We start from the raw sequence: 20,390 nt of genomic DNA on the forward strand, positions 1-20,390 counted from the left end.
GCCGCCTCAGCTGCCCGAGAGGAGCTGGGGGAGGACGGTGGCCTGCGAGGCTCCCCGCAGACAACGCGGCGGCGATGTCCGCGAGTCAGGCGGGAGCCGCGGCGGCAGCGGCGGGTCCTCGCGCACGACAGGGCGTCCTGGGCTTCGGCCTCCCTCCGGTTCCTAGGAAGCGGGCCGACGGCCAGCGCGGGAGCAGCAGCGGCAGAGACGGAGGCTCCGGCGCGTCTCTCTCCTCCCCTTGAGCCTGAGCCGGGGGAGGCCAGGCGGCCGGGGTGGCTGGAGGGGTTCCGCTGCCCGAGAATGGGAATTCTCTTCACCAGGATATGGAGACTATTCAATCACCAGGGTGAGGGGCTCGGGCCGAGCGCGTACGGGTTAGGGAGAGCGTCAGCCCTGGCCGGGTGGGTGGGGGTCTCCGAATACTTCCGGAGTGTGGGCGGCGCGGTGGCGCGCGCTCTCTGCGCTGGGTGCGGGCTGCTGCGGCTGCGGGCCTTGGGGCTGTTCGCTTCCACTCCCAGCTCGGGAAACTCCCGACTCGCAGCCCTTTGTCTTAGGAGAGCTTCCTAAGAAATCATGCCTCAAATACACCCATTGCTCCGATTTCGATTGGGAGTGGAGAGGGTTTCTTGCCTCACGTCCGACGCCCCTGAGTGGCCCCGCTTGGTCCACGTTTCAGTCCTTTTTCCTTCAGCAGTTGGGTTTGCACAGCACTGAGAAATGCTGGGGTTCTCTGGGATGAAGGTTACAGGTTGTGGCCCCAGCCGCACCACTGAGCCCCCGAGGATTGCAGAATGCGGTAAAACGTGAGGAATCGCTCTTGGCTTGACCAGTACATTCAGGTTTATGAGCCTGCCCTCCACCTCCACCCCGCCCTTCCCCGCTTTGGGGAGATTCTTCTGCATCCTCAGTAGTGATGGTCCTCTCTCCTCTTGCCATATTGATATCTGTGTTTAAGGTTAAGCTTAAGGTCAGTTTTCTACTCGTGTTGCTTATTTTGAGGTTTTGGGGGGCTGGATTAAAAAATGGTAAAGTGTTTCACCGAAAGCACTTAAAAATCATATCATATGAAACGTTTGTTAACTGTAGGTAACGACTAAGTTACCAGGTATGGAGTGTATTATAAAGAGATGCTTAAGTTCATCTAAACTCAAACATTGCCTTGAAATGCATATCAGATTTATTGAAATTTGTTACAAAATAAGTGTAAAACTGGGGAAGAAGATACAATTTTAACAAAAAGAGTCCATAGTCATTAAGATGCACTATAGTTACTGGTGTACTTTTGTTCTTTTTAATTCAAGTAGGGTGATTCATCATCCTGGCTGTCAGTAACTTAGTTTGTGTTTTTCTCTTGTGTAAGCTGGTGGTGATGTCACAGCCCAAAGTTTTCCAGTAAAGACTTAAATGAATGGTGGCATCTATTATGTACAAGCATCTCCGCCTCCTCCTTCGTTATCCAGCTGCTGCTGTAAGAAGGCGATTGGGAGGGAGCAGAACTGGAACTTGTGATCGATCTCTAGTGTATCTTTTAAAAATATAAAGATGATAGTGTCGATCACATGATAGTGAATGGAAGAGCAGTATTTCAAATGATTTTCAAATGATATGGAGAATTTTCATAAACTGGAGAAAGCCAGTTCTAATCTACACTGTCTCTGGCTAGCTGTTTCTGTTGAGAGAAGGGTGAGTGGGAGCCAGTCACTTAACCTCTCTGGGTCCGGGTCTCACCTAGAACAGCAGGGATCTTGACTGTGTGACTGTGGAGCCCACAAATCCTAAAAACTTAATATGTAGATCTTAAGAATTGAAACTTAACATTGCTGTAATACTGGTGGTGCTTATAGTAGATAAGATCTATTCTAGTTTTTAAATCCATAATTTTGTATTATTTTTAGCAAAGCTAGTATTTCAACTCTGCTGTGAAATTTAGAAAGGCTTTGCTTGTTAATTGAGCTCTAGTCCTGCAAGAAAAATTAGGTATTTCCACTTTCTATTTTGAGTCAATGATAAAACTATTTGTCTCTGTAACTTAAGAATGAATTAGAACTTTGCCAACAGCTACTTGCCAGTAGTAAATAATGATGTGTGCTTTGTTACCACTAGCAATCGCTGAGTAGTGTTCTTATTACCTGTATTTTGTGGTAATTTTTGACTGGACATTTATTTCAGTGTTGGGAATTAATAGTAAGAGAAATTAATGAAGTTAAGTTTTTAAAATTTAGATGTCAATATTGTGAAAATGTGAATAAACTATTTCTCTCCTGTTAAATGATGTGGTTGTCTTATCAGCAGGGTCACTTTAAAAAATATTCAGCATTAAATCTAATGTCAGGTACTTGTTGGTCTTTTTAGTTCTGTATTAAACTGGGTATGTATATGTGTGTTAGATATATCTTGGATGCTTTATTTTACCTTCAGAAGATACAGAACACAGTCCTATGTTCTTTTCACATAAACTGTTGGAAGGAAGTTTTGGGGGATTGCAGAATTTGCTATGCTGATGAAACAAACTGTAACATCTCTCTCTCTCTCTCTCTCTCTTTATTTTTTTTGAGCTCCCTTTAAAACAACTCTTTCAGTTTAAGCTTAAAATGTGAGTACACAGTGAAACCTAATTGCATATTGCTCAAACTTGAAAAACCAGAGGTTCCATTTAGGTGATACTTAAATCAGTAGGGTACAAACTTTGTCCTAGATGCTGTTGTATATATCATTTTTAAAAGTTTCCACAGTCCTTGGAAGTAGTTATTCTTTTCTCCTGAAAAGAGGAAACTGAGGTACCAGTGGAATGATTTTCCTAGACGATGCAACTGGTAAATGCCAGAGTTAAAATACTGCAGAAATATGCTGCTGACACTGGTCTTAAAGAAGTGACTGGCATCATTTTTTTGTATGAAATCCCCTCCCCCCCCCCAAAGGTGTTTCTCAGTTACTGAACTATAAGTGTTTACAACTTTAGGACTTTGAAGAGTTGCCATTAGTATCTTTTAGTATAGAAGGACTTACGATCAGTACTCGGTTTGTTTATTAAACACGTATTTTGAACACCTATTTTGTGCTGGAGGACTGTTCTAGATGGTGGGGATAGACAAGGAACAAAACAAACAAGACCCCCTGCCTTTATGTGGGGAGACAGAAAATAAGCTAACTTCATCTTTATAGATAAAATAATAGCAGTTAATACTGGCATGCAACGTTAGGTTCTACATGTTTCATGCAGTTTAGTCTTAATTGATTTATTCTTAACCACAACCCTGTGAGGCAGATATTCTCCCCCATTTTAAAGGGGCAAAGAAACATTAGGTACCTTGCTTCAGGCACTACAATTAAAAGTGATAGACCTTTTAGATAGAGATTTTAACCAGGATAGTGTAGTGCCTGAGTTAGTGCTCTTGAAACAAAACAAAACAAAACTTCCTTTGTATAAGAAGGATGCGTGTTAGATAAAAGGAAGAACTTTCAGACACTACTATGAACTATGAAAGAAGTTGTGAAGTTTCCTCATGGATAGCCTTGTTTCATTCTTCCGATTGGTTCTTAGGAAAGGAATGATACGTTGTGAATGAGTTCTGGACAAGCTCCCTGTGCTGCAAGACCTGGTGCTGGGAAAGCCACCTCTGCTTCTGTTGTTTTTTTTCATTGTGTGGGAATTCAGAAGTGCAGAAGAGTACATATAGAAGCTGAGTAGCCAAAGGGGTGAACTATGCCTGCTATTAAAAATTTTAGCTCCAAATTCACCCTTTTTGCATGCTCTGTGGATACAGAACTGGGTCCTTTAAGTATTTTTCTTTTGCCCTTTGGCACGGTGTTAGGCTCTGTCGGTAGACAGCATTGGAGGGACCCTGAAGGAGGAAAGGATTTTTCTTCCTGGATATGTCGTGCTGCTCAGCAGGGTCTGTCCTGCTCATGCAGTGTGGACATCTCGAGTGGCTGGCTCTTGCACTGTGTAGTGGTCAGCAGCCCCTTCTTCTAGCACCCACTTCGGTTGGTCTCAGAATGGAGGCCCTCCAGTGAAATACCTCCCAATGAACAGTTTTCTCCAGCATCCTAGAGGGAGGATTTCCAGAAAGATCCACTGGCAAGTTTGCTTAGCTACTTCTCTGACATTCAGTGAGCCCTGGCCCGGCCCTCAGCAAGGTCTGCATCTCAGTCCTGGGGAATTGGGGGAAGCTCTCAGCCCTAGAGATAGGGAATGCTCCGTGTATTTGTCATTCCTTTAATCTTTAGAGTTACTTCTTGTTAGCCAGTCCCTCATTACTCCAATCCTCTGTAGTACTTATTTTCTTTAAATTAAACTTTGAAAGTTCAAATTGCTATGTAGTTTATGTTTCCTAATTGGATCTCTACTTTTGCCCTGTATAATTGTTACTTTTCATTCAGCGAAGTTTTTTCCCCCTGAAACTTCACTACCATTGCTATAAATCGCAAGTTTATTTTCAAACTTTGTTTTTTATTGATGATACTTTTAGATTTTGCAAATTGAATTTTTAGTATGTAGAGACTTGATTAGTTATCTCCCTTCTAACCTTTATGTCTTCAAAATCTGATTTATTTATTCACTCATAGTTTATTAAGCACAAGCTTTATTTTAGGCTCTGTGTTAAGGCCTGAGAGAACTGTAGTAAACCTGACAGAAATGGATTTTTTGCTCCATGTGAGACAGAATCCACGGGGCTTAGTGATAGTTTGGATATGAGGTGAGAATGAAGAATCAGGAGGACTCTCAGTTTATCTGCCTTAGTATTTGTAGTATTTGTGTTTTCTGGCTTTGGTATGATTCACAGAGATAGAAGTCCTCCAGGATGACAGTGACATTTCTTTTTGCTTAATTTACTGACTGGTAGCTGGTAGGATATATATATAGAGAGAGAGAGAGAGAGAGAGACTCTTAGAACCTGGCAGTAAACAGAACTGCTAGGCTGCCTGCGTATATCAAAAGGAAGTGAAGAAGGGAAACAAGCATTTTCATGACAAAACAGTAAAGTATTGATTGGGAAACTAAAGTCTAAGTGATAACTCAAAATTCCATCCAGGCACTGTGACAGTGTATAGTTGTTTTGGCTTATCTGAGAAACTGCAAGAATGCTATGGCATAGATATTCTAGAAGAAGAACCATACTAAGCAGTAAACTTGTCATGAATCACGTGCATCAAAGAGTTGGTATAACCAAGAGTTTTATTACATTTTCCCGTAATAGCGTCTCTTTGTATACATATTATATATTCTATGGAATGTTTGTTTTGAAGTGCATTATAACAGTTTTTAGCTACAAATTTGTGTTTTTCGTAGAACATTGTTCTGGTAATGAGAGACACAAGTTGGGGTGGTGAAAGAACCTAAGGATAGTCAAAGGAAGTTGATTTAGTATTAGAAAGTGTGAATAATCTAACACTATTGTTGGGGATAAACTGGCTCTTCACCATTGAGTCAGCACCTTTATGTTTGAGCCCATTGCACAATTATGTCTTAATTTTATAGTTCTCACTGTGACCCATGTGCTATACCTTAGACTTAGGAAGCTGTTATATAGCCATTGGTGCTTTATTGTAAAAACACACAAATATTCAAATAGAGACAAGTTCTAGGAGGGAGTAGATATAAGTTGGTATTGAATGTGGCTTGTAGGAGTTTAGGTGGGGTGAAGAGGTGAAGGACCTCTGGATCATGGCCTCATTGGAATGCCCTCCAAAGAAATCTCAGACTGCTCCACAGAACATGTGGCTCCTTGGAGATTTTCTACGTTCTGCACATGCTTGATGTGAGACTCTTTCTTCCTCTTTTTCTTTTTAAAATATTTTGACCACTAAAAGAACCCCTCATGCGTTCAAATATGTTAGCTTGCATTCACTTGAATGACTTTAGAAATCTGCTTTCTGTCTTAAGAGTTTGGAGGAATGTTTGCGTATTTATGGCATTTGTAGGTGACAGGAATTCATTGTGTTTGTAAAATTAAATAGACAGAAGAGGGAGGTTGTTTCCAGTATGGACAGTGGTTTGAGTAGCTTCTTTACTACCCCTGTCAACATCTCTGACACTCTTTTCTCCTGTTTACTCTCTACCATGCCAGACATGAATTCTCGCCCTGTATTGTCCACCAAACCTTCTCTCCCCAGTGTGCTTCCTTTATTTCTAGGTACTAGTGAAGAAAGACTTAACGAGACTTTACATCTTTATCTACCACAGGTTATGTTATCTAATTTCAGCTTATTCTCTAGTTGATTCATTCATTCAGTGGCTGTAAAAGGTGTGTCTTGAAACTGTTCCCTCCATCCTGTCCTTAGCTGGCAACTAACTTGTGTAAGGAGGAGCCTGAATCCCGTTGTGAGCCTCTTCTGCCATCTGCTTTATCTCAGTGTATGTGTGTTTATTGCACAGTGGTTTGTTCACAGTAGTTTCACCTTATCATGTTCATCTTGTGGTCAAGTATGATACAGAATCTTTCTTTAGTTGTTGTTTTTTTGCCTAGTTAGTCCTTCCTCACAGAAGTGGTAGAAGAGTACTGTGTTTGAAATCAAGAAATAAGTCCAATGGGGCATGGCTAAATTAAGGAGACCACTTTAAAAAACAAAACCAGATGGGGTTTTCACCTTAAAAGCAAAGGAGGCCAGATAGTTTTTCTGCTGATACATCTTACTATTACTCAAAATACCTTTTGAAACTCCTTTTAGAATTTCTTTAGAGACACATTTAAAAATAATATCATTTAGGAATCACACCTCATTTAACAACAAAAAGGTAACAATCGTCTTAGCTGCCTTTTACCTTACGACTGAGATGATACCACGTGGCTCCCCTCCCCCTTTAAAATCAAATTCATCTTCAGAACACCATTGGGAGTGTTCAAAACAGTGTATCTCAGGCTCTGAAAGCAATGGCAAGAGAAAAGTAGCAAAATATTTTGAAAAATGGTAGCATGGTTAGAATAAGTGTTTAACCTCCTTAAGTGATTAAGGGCCTTGTAAGAGACAGTGCTCTTGTATTTGTGATCTCTGTGTGTATAATTCATACACACAGATGCATTTTTTAGTCAGTCTGTAGTTATTTATCATAGATCCTTGCCTAAATTTGTATTGTTTGCTTTTGCCCCTATTTTGTACTGTTTTTAGAGTATCATTTCTTTCATTGGTCAGAGTAATTGTATTTTCTTCCTGAGTACTGGCAAGTCTATCTAAATTTAGTCCTGCAGCTAATACATAGGGGTTTACAAAATGATGTTCCTGAAACTTAAAAATAAGTTGACGTTTTAAGAATTATATTATTAAAAATTGGTATTCAAGTGAGAAACTAAAAAAACTTTCATCCAAGTCAGCGGTCAGAGTGTAGCCCAATATGAATTCTGCTTATATTAGAATGTTTACATTGTTTGTATTACTAGAACTGAAGAAGATATCTGTCATCAAAGGGGGAATGCCTAATTTGGGGACATAGAAAAATATAGAGTCAGGCAAAATTGCCATGCCGTTTAAAAACTTCCCGGGTAAAAAGGCACCCTGCTCCAGGGACTCAGTAATCTGGCCCTGATGCAGGTATGGCCCTCCTGTGAAGATGGATTTGTCAGTCACCACAGCGTTTAACACTCCCTTTGATGGGATTCCATGCTCCCCAAGTAATCTGATTTTAATTCAGTCACCCTACATACTTTTTCTTAGGCAGAAACTGCACTTGTCAGGTAGTTTCATTTTCTCAGTTCCTTCCCCGTAGTCATCTCTAAAAGATGATAGACTGGGCCTGCATTTTTTAAATGACTTTTAAGAACCTGTGTGGGGGGAGCATGGTGATGTCAGTTTAGGACCCTGGTGGTTCTAAGCTGCCTGCTCTTTCTTCAAAGAAATAAGTGATTGGATAAAATGGATTGTATTAAAATTTTCTATTTACTTGATCTTCGTATTTTTGTATAACAGGAGGTACCTATGTAGCATTAGGAATTCCCCTCTATGGTAAATGTCAACTATTTGGAAAACATCTACTACCTGACTGCAAAAGCTTTTTCTTAAAGATCTCCTTACTCTTAGGTGTTATAATCCTTAGCATTTATTATTTATAGAATGAATATTAATTCAGCATTTACTGAGTACCTGCCTTGCACCAGAAAAAGTTGTAGTTACTAGGAATATGAAGATGATTAGCATGTGATCTATATACTTGAAGGGTGCCTCATTAAGCTGAGATTAGTGAGTGTACATGTAAATTATTATAAGTGCTGTCTTCGAGGTGTGGCAGAAGAGCAGGAGGAAGTGATTTTTCTTGGGAAGCTAAACTTTAAAGATTAGTAGGAATTCTTTAAATGGAGAATTGGAGAGCATAATTCCAGCACAGGTAAAAACCATGAGTATAGAGGTAGAGAAATGTTTGCCGTGAACATACGTGGCAGCTTGTGTAGGGAGAACAGCTTGAACTCCAGCTTAGATACCTGGCGGTAGTGGTGAGGGGTAATAAAGCTGAAGCCTATTCATTTGGGAGTGGCTTTATTTACAAGGCTGAGAACTTGTACCTTGTTTTCCTGTCAAACTGGAGAGCCATCATTTAAATAACAGTGGCATTATGAGCTTTATTGTTTCTAGAAAGATTACTCTAGAAACATGAGGAAGATGGACTGGAGATAGTCTGCTTAGGTACAGTAAGAGATGAGGAGGACTACAACTAGGACAGTGGGAGGAGGCAGGTTTGGGATATATTTTTGAGGTAGAATAGAACTTGGTGACAAATTAGATGTTCGGGTTGAGGGACTCCAAAGGCATCTGAATTAATGGTAATACTATTAAGCAAGTTAAGTAAGATAGAATTAGGAACAGGTTTGAATATTGGGTTTTTGGTTATGTTGAGTGGCACTGTATGTATCCACTAGGTAGATTGGAGCTTAGGAAACATTTGGGAACATGGATTAGGAATTGTCTTTCTTGGTGGTAGGCACACCCCATGTGCTGTCTTAATCATGACATAAAGCCAGAAAGAGAGGTAGTGTTGCCCCTGTTTTACAGTGACGAAGCTAAGAGTTAGAGAAATAAGTCATTTGCTCAGGGTCACACAACCACATGTATTTTTCCATCTTGCTTCTGTTATCTATTACTGTGTAACAAGCCAATCATAAATTTTATGACTTAAAGGGATAATTTATTACTGTCTCTCATGGTTCTGTGAGTTCACTGAGCTAAGTTAGGAAGTTCTGGCTTGGGGCTCATTTGATTACATTTGGATGGCAGCTAGCACTGGAGTCATCTCCAGCTCCACCTGGCTGCATATCCAAGGTGGTTTCTCTATTTGTGTGTCTGGCGTCTCAGCTGGAATGGCTAAAACAGCTGGGGGCATCTGTGTGTCTCTCTCCACAAGATCAGGCCACGTGATTAGCCTGAGCTTCCTCACTCATGCATAGCAGTCTTGGGGTAGTCGGACTTGTTACGTGGTGTCTGGCTTACCCCAGGGGGAGTTGTCCTAGAACCAGGCAGCAGCTGCAAGGTGTGTGATAATCTAGGTGTGGAAGTCATACAGCATCACTTCTGCTGCATTCTTGTGGTTAAAAGCAAGTCATAGGACCAGCCAGGATTTAAGGGGGGAACTATATAGGGGCATGAATATCCAGAGGCCATCTTTGGAGATTAGCTTTCTCCACACACTGCTGTCTTTCAGAATAGTTTTTAGACAGCACGGCAATAGATAGGCCCCAAGATGCCTTGTTAAAATGTGAAAGGAGTGTAAGAAGAGAACTCTGGGAAACATGAATGTTTGAAGGAAGACCCAAGGAAGAGGAGTCAGTGGAAAAAAATAAACATCAAGAGACAGAGGAAGAAAACTTGGAAAAAGTGATGCTTTAGAAGCCAAGGGGAGAGGAAGCTGCTGCCACCATAGCTATAGGTCCTTAAATTTGATTAGAAAGACCCTATGGTTCAAATGTACTCAGATAGCTTACAGTTGCCTTTTGCCAGCAGCTTTAAAAGGCTGCCCTTTTTTTCCCTTCCCATTCATCCCATCTCACCTATACATACCCAGTTAAGGCCTAAAATTCACATTTAGAACTTAAGTGACTTAGTTAAGTTTAGTTAGGTAAACTTAAGAACTTAAGTTTCCAATGTGAAACATTTATACCTCAAGTCATCCATAAATTGTTGTGATTACATTTGGGATACTTTACTGAGAGTAGGCTTCCATAGAGTGGAAAGAATGTAGTGCTTCTGGCTTCCTTCAGAGAGATGAGATGAGAGTTCTCTATGTAGAGTGAGGGGGATAGGAGGTTAGACCAATGGCGTACTTCTGGTCTTGCTGTGATGTTCTTTTGAGTTACAAGAAGGTATAAAGTGCCATGTACTGAATTATACCATAGCTGGAAAGAATGGGTGAAATAGGAAAATTTTTGTTTTTGATTAATAAATCACTGGTGTTTTTCTTTTTTTCAGAGCACAAAGTTATCATTGTTGGGCTGGATAATGCGGGAAAAACTACCATCCTTTACCAATTGTAAGTACTAACTACTTAAGATTTTTTATTTTATTGTTTATAGTTTTTCAGCCTGAGAGATATTTGATTAATGAAAGCAATAAAAAATTATATGGAATCCAAGTTACTCTTTAAAAAGGCAGGTTGGCCATGAACCAGGAGCCAAATTTAAGCAACTGTTTCTAGAGAGCTAGAAATTTATATGACATTGAGCATGTTGTTCAGTTGTTTTGCTTGTGGAGAGTAGAGAAATATTTGTTTCTATAGTTTCCTGGAATGAATCTAGAGTATTCCAGATAGTCCACTACCTAGCTCCACCTCTGTTTAAACCCTTCATTCACTCTTATGAGCTAGTGGAAAGGGGACATTTGGGTACAAAATATAAAAGTAGGTCATGCTGACTTATCCCTTAATTGAAAAATTTTCAAACAATCTAGCTTTCTTGCTAACTGTAATATATTTGAACTTTTTTTTCCCAGTTCTATGAATGAAGTTGTACATACGTCCCCAACAATAGGAAGTAATGTAGAAGAGATAGTGATTAATAATACACGTTTTCTAATGTGGGATATTGGTGGCCAAGAATCTCTTCGTTCTTCATGGAACACTTACTATACTAACACAGAGGTATGTTTCTTAATATACTAAGTCTTCTATGAATATAATGCCTGGGAAACACCTTCCAGATATGAACTCTTATAGCTCGTCTTTTTGAAATATCACAGTATGTTAATATAAGTAGAGTTTAAACATAGTGGAATCTTTGATTCCCTCTTTCAGGGTCATTGTTATATATATCCATTCTCATTGAACCTCTGTAGGGAGAATTGGTGATTGACTAATCTGATTTTATATTGATCCTAGAGCTTGCCTTAAGTACTTGTTTTAATAAAGAATTCCATTTCACAGTTTGTAATTCCATTTCTCTCTTACTATTTATTTATGTCTGCGTAGAGGAAATCCTAGTTAGATGCGAGGGCTCTGATGGTTTGAATTCTTGGCCAGAATTTTACTATGTGTTTTCTTTTATGCAATACAATTGCACATTAAAGAATTCTTTTTCTTTTGAGTATAAAGCAATTTAGACATAATCATGTGTTTTATTTACATATTATTTGCCAAGAGAAAATTTCTGACGTTTGAGAGCTTCACTATATAGACCTTATAAGATGAAGGGCTGTGACAGTTGTTCTTGTAGTGCTGATTATAAGTTAATAAATCTCCAAATGTATATACAGATGAATATTATGTCAGTAAGACACTATTAAGTGTCTCTAATGACTTGATCCCCTAACACTCCATTAAGCATTTGATTATGTCTTTTGGAGAAGGAGGAGTATATATAATTAGTATTCCTATATAAAACGCTGCAGGTATCAAGTTCATGGCAACATCTTGAAAATTAATAGCTTTGTTAAGAAGGCTTGGAGTAGAACAGGTGTTATAGTGATAAAACCACGTATCAGTAAGGTCTCAAGTGAGAGAAGAGGGAAAGTAGCGGTTCTATTATCCTTCTGCATTATGGTTGATGAAATCTGAAGAATAGAAAAGATCCTGTAAATTACTGTGGTTTATTTGGAAATGAAAAGCTAGTTCTAAACAATAAATAGCACATACTAATAATAGGCAGTCAGAATTAACTTGGGCATAACAAATGCCATCATAAAGCAACTATATCTGCTTCTGTTTCCCTGGTGCCTTTTGGTGTTCATGGAGTTGAAGAAGAGGCACACTGTAGCTCAGTCCTGCACAGCTCCTTTCGAGTCTTTGATTGCATCTGGTCTCATCGTCAGTTCAGGAAAGAGTTATGCCACTTATATAAGGAAGAGAGCATGGTTTTCGATATAGATTTATTCTTTAAATTTGTTGATTTTTTAAAAATTGATTTCTTTAACTGTCACATTACTTTATTCTCATACGCATACCCTTTTAGTTTTTTTTATTAATTTATTTATTTGTTTTTATATTTGGCTGTGTTGTGTCTTCGTTGCTGTGCGCGGGCTTTCTCTAGTTGTTGCTGTGCGTGGGCTTTCGCTAGTTGCGGTGAGCGGGGGCTACTCTTCGTTGCGGTGCGTGGGCTTTTCACTGTCATGGCTTCTCTTGTTGCGGAACACGGGCTCTAGGCGCACGGGCTTCAGTTGTTGTGGCACGTAGGCTCAGTAGTTGTGGCTGGTGGGATCTAGAGCACAGGCTCGGTAGTTGTGGCGCCCGGGCTTAGTTGCTCCAGGGCATGTGGGATCTTACCGGACCAGGGCTGGAACCCGTGTCCCCTTCATTGGCAGGCAGATTCCCAACCACTGTGCCACCGGGGAAGCCCTCTTTTAGATTTTTAAATTGACATTAATAAATAATGTCTGTCTTGAAGTAACTTAAATTTAGGATCATATTTTTGTCTTACTGACTTATGGTGCAAATAGGCCCATTAGCATTCAAGATATTAATTTAGAAAACAAACATGTTACATATTGGTTAGAATATTAGCAGAATATTCTAAAAGAATGATAACATCATATTGTCTTTTACTTTCTCTTAAAAATTAGTAAATATGTCTGAATTCAGGATCAGACCTTTAGGTTTCACCAAGTATAGCGGGTATCTCTGGTTTTCCAGTAATACCATACCATAAGGTTCTAATTTCTTGATAGCTGTTAGCCTGTAAATCAAATAAACACTTGATAAATTTTACAAATATCAAATTATGTAATCACTAATGATTTTTTTGTTTTGTAATTTTAGTTTGTAATAGTTGTTGTGGACAGTACAGACAGAGAAAGGATTTCTGTAACTAGAGAAGAACTCTATAAAATGTTAGCCCATGAGGTAAGTAGGATTCTGGCATTAGATGTACGGGGGTGGGATATTTCTATCACCTTTGTCCTTTCTACTTTCTCATGAGCATACTATTTCAAATTTTTAAAAAAATTCTTTATCTGCTGGCCATGCCTGCTTTATAATTTTGACACTTTCCAACTTGGAAGCATATCTGGAAGCAGCAGAAAGATTGAGGAGTCAATTGTAGTATTTTAATTCCATTCATCTAAGATAAATTTGGTCTAGAAGTTTTCCTGGCCAAAAAGACCTAAGTTGACTTTCATTTTGCATTTTAAATAGATTAATTATATAGACGATTATCATTAGAAATGAGATTTTACAGTGTCAGGGACACACAGCGAGTCTTGATTGTAACTCAGTTATCTGACTAATATTTAAATTTGTTGCTCGTAGGTCTCTGATATTGTTTATTTAACTGAACAAAACTGTTATAACTAGCCACATTTTCTTAGTCCTTGAGAAATATTACTGGTAGCATAATTTGAAAATTACATAAACTGAATAATATAGTCAGTAATGATAATAATAACTGTAAAATCATATAATATTTATAATACAGTCATATCTCTCTATCAGCAGAGTTTTGGTTCTAGGATGCCCACGGATACCAAAATCTGAGGATGTCCAAGTCCCTTGTATAAAATGGCGTAGTATTTGCATATAACCGGTATGCACATCCTCCGGTATACTTTAAATCATCTCTAGATTACTTATAATACCTAATACAATGTAAATGCTATGAAAACGTGCAGCAAATTCAAGTTTTGCTTTTTTGAACTTTATGGAACTTTTTTTTCCTGAATATTTTCAGTCCGAGGTTGGTTGAATCTGAATGCAGAACCCACGGATAAGGAGGGCTGACTGTAGTGGCAATTGATTATTTTTGCATGCCTTTTATTGCAGATGTTACTTTCTCAACTCAAAGGTGGAAATAGAAAAGTTAATATTCAGTGGAATTTTAATAAAGCTTAAGAAAACTGGGATATCTTTGTAATGAAGTTTTATATTAATTTTAATATTGATTCAATGATTTGCTTCTGAGATTTTCATTAAGAATTTTGGTATGTTTCAGACGTAAGGAAACTTGGTAAAGTGGTTATGTAAACTGAAGTTTATGTTTTGCTTGTGGTGATCATACCCACCAAGATGCACCTTCCCCTGTTTTGGACTGATTCTAGCAGTTGTGCTAAACCCTTTGGGGTTTTTACAAAAAAACACATCTTGCCTTTGTACATGTATTTAACAGCTTTCAGTTCTAGTTTGAGAAACAGTAAGCAATAAAAGAGGCAGGGGGCTAAGGATTTTTTAAAATTTCCCCTTTGCATTTTACAAGAATACATCATTCTTCATTTTATACCAAAGGGTTGTTTTATTGTTGTTTTATGAAGACTTTAGAAAAAGAAAAATAAGACACAAAATGTATTTGTCTCTTGACTATATTTTTTACTCTGTAAACAGGTAGCCTCCCTATTTGATTCTTACTCTAATTGGCCAGGATGTAGGAGGATCAGTATTATAAAAAGCCCAATAGTAGGGCTCAAAGTCATTGAATTTTATAAGTTGGGTCATTAACTTGGATAGATCAATTAACCTCATCTGTTATGGATTAGTACGCTGAGGCCCAGTAGTTTATGGGACTTGAATTTAGGTATTCACGTCATTCAGGCTCTTTGCTGGGAAAAAAAAGTAAAAGCCAGAAATAGGGCCTAGCTGGAAAGTGATAGGAGAAGGGATGAGATTACCAGAGAAGAAGGGAATTACAGATGAACTTGGGAGCTAGAGTAAGCCACTTAATAGGGTCAGGAAGAGCCAAATAGGCAGAGTTCTGGAGAGGGAGGGACATCCGGATCAAGGATGAGAATGTGTGAAAAACAAACTTTGACATGGGTTGGTCAGATGTTTCTTGCATACCACAAAAACCAACAGAGTCGAATTATCATCACCAGTAATGATTCTATGTATTACTAAATACAAAGCTATAAAACATGTAAATTCATTTCTGAAAGCTTCATCTTAAATGAAGCATAAAACTTTGACGCTCATGAATTTTTAAAAAGTTCCAAAGACAAAAGGATAGATGAATTTTATTCAGAATGACTCAACTTCTAGGAATTATCTTCACAAAGGAAGCTTTGCGAAACAAACTGACAACTACATATGGCATATAGAAGATGCTAAATAAGTATGTTTCATGTGCTGTTATTCATTTTCTTGACTAAACTAAAAAATATTTTTAGACTCTGAAGAACAGAAGTTGATATGTAGCAGAGATATGTAGCAGAAGTTTTTCAAAGTGTTTAAAATGGGTGTTGTACAAAAGACGCTGTTTACCTTGTACTTTGACCTCGTGTTAAGTCAAGTTGAACAGCCTTAACCCAATGTATCTCTTTTCTACTATTATCATAATGCATAATTGGTTGTGAGGTTATTTAATAAAAAGTAAAGGAATATTTTCTTTCCTCTCTTCCTAAATATTTAAAAGTGGGTAATATAGCTTAAAAAAAAATCAAGAACCCTAAATAAAAAAGTTTGAGCCTGTGAAATCTAGAAAAAGTACATTCAATATGGATTTTTTTTCTTTTCTCTTCTTTAGACCTTTCAGTAAATGACTTTTTATTTCTTACGTTTTCCAATTTTCAGTCCAGGGGCTTCTCCAAATAATTTTGTTACTAAAAGTGATGAAGATAGGTTACTTGTAAATAAAATAGCATAAACTTTGTGTCCTAACTTGTGCCAAGTATTTCTGTTGTCAGATATTTCTAAAGTGTGTTTGTTCTCTGAACATGCCAGCATTAGCAATCCTGACCTATATAAAAGATTTCAACACACACTGGCAAGAGATAGTGAAACCTAGACGATAGGAAGATAGGAATTAAATCCCATGGAAAGTCCATCTACTCAATGATTCAGCCATATATCAACTATTGATAACTGTTCCATGTTCTGATTAGGATAAGAGAAAAAATATCCATATACTTGATAATGTATATGTGTACTAGTTATAGTTCATCCCTTCAAATTTTTGCCTTATATAAATAGACAGATGAACTGAACTATAGCTGAAACAAATTGAATAGGAGGTCTTAAAACTTAGTGTTCTAGAGTATCCCTTTCTGACCAAGCTATTCAAGTAACTCTGTCCTTATCTGTAGTAGTGTAGTTGCCATCCTGCAGAGGACACTGTAACTAAGCCAGCCTCCTTTGTTATATAAAGCATATTGCAGAACTCCTTTTAACCAAATAAGAAATTTACTACTTATATTTTTTATTTGCATCAGAAAGAATCAAAGAAGTCATGGAAACTCTGTTCTAACAAGAGTAAAATCATGTGGAGCAATGTCAGTTTAAACTTACTGAACACTTTCTTGCTTCAAACACACATACACATGATTGAAACCAAAATATTCCAGTAAGATCCCTAAGAAGAAGGTGGCATTCAACACAGCTGTGAAAACTTGCAGACATAGCCCAAAACCTTAGTTTCCTCAATATCTCTTAAAATATATAGGCAGAATTTTATGAGAGTTTAATCCACTTGTTGAGTGCATCCATCATAGTTTCTTAGCCCAGGATCCACGAATGGACTTTAGGATATCTATTAACACCCTAAAATCATACATAAACTTTTTTTGACATAAACATATATACATTTTTATGAGGGAAAGGTTCATAACTTTCTATAGGTTATCAAGGAAGCTCCCGGCTGTAAAAATGGTTGAGAGAGGGGAAGGTAGAGTACAGCAAAAGGAGACGTAGAACCTTTGGTCTGCTTTGTGAGTAGAGTGTTACATCAGTCATTTGGGGGCATGCACAAGGGTAAAGCTAATCCTCATTTGCAGAGCAATAAGTGAACTAACATTTGTTGAACTGTCGCCAAACCCAGGTACTGAACTGAGTGCTTTAAATATAGTAATTCGTTCATTCAAACTACATCCCCAGGAGGTAGGTGGTGGTCTCAGCATTTTACAGATGAGGGGCAACAGCTATAGTAGGCAGATCTCAGCTCAAACCTGGCTCTGTTATTGAGTAGTTATGTGACTCTGTATGAGTTACTTACATCTGAGTCTTAGTTTCCTCATCTGTAAAATGGGAATAGTAAAGCGTATCTTGTAACAGTCTTGTGAGGATTAAAGAGATTTTATTCGGGAAATGGTTAGTATCATGGGTGACTTGCTCAGATTAGATACTCAATAAATGTTAGTTATGAGGAACAGATTCAGAAAAGTTAAAAGAACTTACCTCAGAGTTGAAGCATAGAAGTGGTAGAACTTACTATCTAATTGGGAAATTTGATAAGTTTAATGGTAGTCTAAGAATGCCTTATCAAATATTCAAATCTAACACATCTTCATGGACAAAGATAGAAGAGCTAGATCTCAGAAGATGAATAAGATTGGTTTAGGTTAGCACCTTCCAATTGAGAAAAGTCCTAAGGCCTAAGGTGTATGTTGTATATAATGAGTTAGTTTATTTCCTAAATAAACTGGGAAGAAGGTTGTAACTTTAGGTATAGATACCTATACCTACAGTATAGACTGGGGTAGAATTTTGAAAAGCTCTTGAGTCCCATGCTAAAGAGTAGTTCTTAGTAGCCGTAGAAGTTTTGGGTTGGGGAAAGGGTTAGATATGTATTAAATTGGAAGATGTGACTGTTTGTTAAATACTGCACTTTGGACCATAAAAATGTAATCTAGGAATGTAAGAAATATATAAATCCATACAAGTATAGATTGATTTATTTAAATGTGTTCAGTTTGATATTTACTTTCCATCATAAGAGCTATGAGATACTTTTATGTCAAGTAGTTGAGAAATTCTAGGTTACAAAGGTTATCATATATAATCTGTTAATTAAGTTGGAAAATGTATGAAAAAAATGAACTGGCCCTTACAGTTTTGTTTGCTTTTATAGGACCTAAGGAAAGCTGGATTGCTAATCTTTGCTAATAAACAAGATGTTAAAGAATGCATGACTGTAGCAGAAATCTCCCAGTTTTTGAAACTAACTTCTATTAAAGATCACCAGTGGCATGTCCAGGCATGCTGTGCTCTTACTGGCGAGGGGTAAGATGTCTTCTTCATGAATAGCATGTATTTAACTTTGAAACATGTATTTCTTTTTAAAATCAAATATTTAAGGTTACCATGTACAGAACTTCGTAAGGGAAAGAGGTAAGACATAGTCCATGTCTACAGTGAGAGAGTTTTTAGCTTGGTTCTGTAAAGAATTAAACACAACATACACAGAATACACATAAACATACTGAACTAAAGCATGTGAGCATATGGATGATAGAGTTGCTGTAGGAATTCTGAGAAATGGGCTTGTCATGAGTCTGGAGAAGTCAGGAAATAGTTCCTGCACTGGCGGTGCTGACTTATAGTCTAAGAAAGGAACTAACACTTGCTGAGCATGTCCTTGCCTTGAGTGCTTTCTATAGAGTGTTTCATTTATTCCTAACAATCATGTAGACCAGTTGTTTTTAATTCACATTTTATGCATAAAGAAGCTGAAATAGAAGATTTGCATGTGGGACTAGTGTGCGGATATGCCATCAGTGCTGTCAAGAGGGAGTTGCTGCACTTAAAAAAAATAAAAGAGTTAGAATTGGAGAGAGTGTGGCATGAGGGGGTGCCTGCAGTAGAATTTTGCCCATGTCTAATGCCCAGAGATGAAAGGATTTCAAGAAGACAGTGGTTGTTAGCATTGTTATATGTAAGATATATAACATAAAATAATCTATACGTGGCATAGATAGATAGTGTCAGTAATTCAAGGTTTGGTTTACTCTTCACTGTGGTCTTAAAAGGAAGGGAATTTCTGCCACTTCAGGTAAACTCATATATCTATGCCACAAGCTTCTGCCCTTTCCTGACACCTGAAGAACCTCAACCCCAAATTTAAGACCTTTATTTAGAAGCCTTCATGTATATATTTAAAAGCAGAGAAAAAAAAAGAATTAAATTGGGGGGCTTCCCTGATGGCGCAGTGGTTGACAGTCCGCCTGCTGATGCAGGGGACTCGGGTTCGTGCCCCGGTCCAGGAAGATCCCACGTGCCGTGGAGCGGCTGGGCTCGTGAGCCATGGCCCCTGAGCCTGTGCATCCAGAACCTGTGCTCCGCAACGGGAGAGGCCACAACAGTGAGAGGCCTGCGTACCGCAAAAAAAAAAAAAAAAAAAAGAATTAAATTGGAGATGAAGCTGAATCTTAGTGTAATAGAAGCCACTGTTACCTGATTACAGATATTTGGAAGAGCATAATTAGATCCTCAAAGAAGCAAATCTGTTCATTAAAAAAAAAAAATCAGACAATACCAATTGTCCACATACTTATTTAAGTAAAAATATCTTTTACATATTTCTTTGTCAAATAGTTTAATACATGTCAAGATGCATATATAGATATAGGTATATCTTTATATATTATCTTTGTCTATCAAAGGTCTTTAGGCAAAAGCACTGATTATAATACTAAATTTGACAGCAAAGACAAATCATCTAGGATTGATAAAAGATTCAACTTATATACTTTGAGTAATTGTGTGGAAAATATATCATTAGGATACATATGAACTCTGGCAGTTTTATTTTTGAAAGGGGACATCAACAGATGATGGTATCTTTTCAGTTTGGGATCTATGTAGACTTCCATTTGCAGCAGTTGGCAAGTGGAAATGTTTGGTTTGGGGGGTACTGTTGTTTCCCTGTGCAGTCTGACCACCTTGGTCTAAATGCTTGGTTTTAGTATTGGTGACATTTTGACTCCCATCTCTGCCATTTGCTAACCTCTCTAAGCCTGGGCTCCCTCTGTAATATGGGAAGGGTTCTGGTCTTAGTGTTGTGAAGATTAATGAAGATAATGGATATTAAGCGCTTAGCGCAGTTTCTACTTGGCTGTTAAGTAACTACTATACCTTTAACGGTTTGGAATTAAATAATTTACTCACCTATTATTCTTATTATTTTGTATCATTTTCTATGAGTAGTTTAAAAATAAGGAATCGAGTAATGGCAGAAAAGTATGGGCCAACACCAAAACAACCACTTATTTACCTCATTGTCCTTTTTTCCCTTCTATTTCTATCATCTTTTACATTGTTAGACTGCTATACAAAAATCTGAGTTCTG

The 20,390-nt window shown here is 38.0% G+C and overlaps 1 protein-coding gene and 1 long non-coding RNA gene across 2 annotated transcripts in view; one reads left to right on the top strand and one right to left on the bottom strand.

Moving 5' to 3' along the window:
• Window positions 1–20,390, top strand: part of ARL5A (ADP ribosylation factor like GTPase 5A) — a 27,746-nt gene continuing 7,356 nt past the window's right edge. The window contains exons 1-5 of the mRNA XM_067741983.1: window positions 1–346; window positions 10,390–10,450; window positions 10,909–11,056; window positions 13,166–13,249; window positions 18,174–18,325. Of these exons, the coding sequence (XP_067598084.1) occupies window positions 301–346; window positions 10,390–10,450; window positions 10,909–11,056; window positions 13,166–13,249; window positions 18,174–18,325 (491 nt within the window). The 5' untranslated portion in view covers window positions 1–300. The remainder of the gene's footprint in view (window positions 347–10,389; window positions 10,451–10,908; window positions 11,057–13,165; window positions 13,250–18,173; window positions 18,326–20,390) is intronic.
• The window catches only part of LOC137226653 (uncharacterized), a 14,963-nt gene continuing 13,729 nt past the window's right edge, over window positions 19,157–20,390 (bottom strand). The window contains exon 3 of the long non-coding RNA XR_010944455.1: window positions 19,157–19,412. This is a non-coding gene — a long non-coding RNA (uncharacterized lncRNA). The remainder of the gene's footprint in view (window positions 19,413–20,390) is intronic.

Source organism: Pseudorca crassidens, chromosome 6 (genome assembly GCF_039906515.1).
Source record: "Pseudorca crassidens isolate mPseCra1 chromosome 6, mPseCra1.hap1, whole genome shotgun sequence".
Taxonomy (NCBI): domain Eukaryota; kingdom Metazoa; phylum Chordata; class Mammalia; order Artiodactyla; family Delphinidae; genus Pseudorca; species Pseudorca crassidens.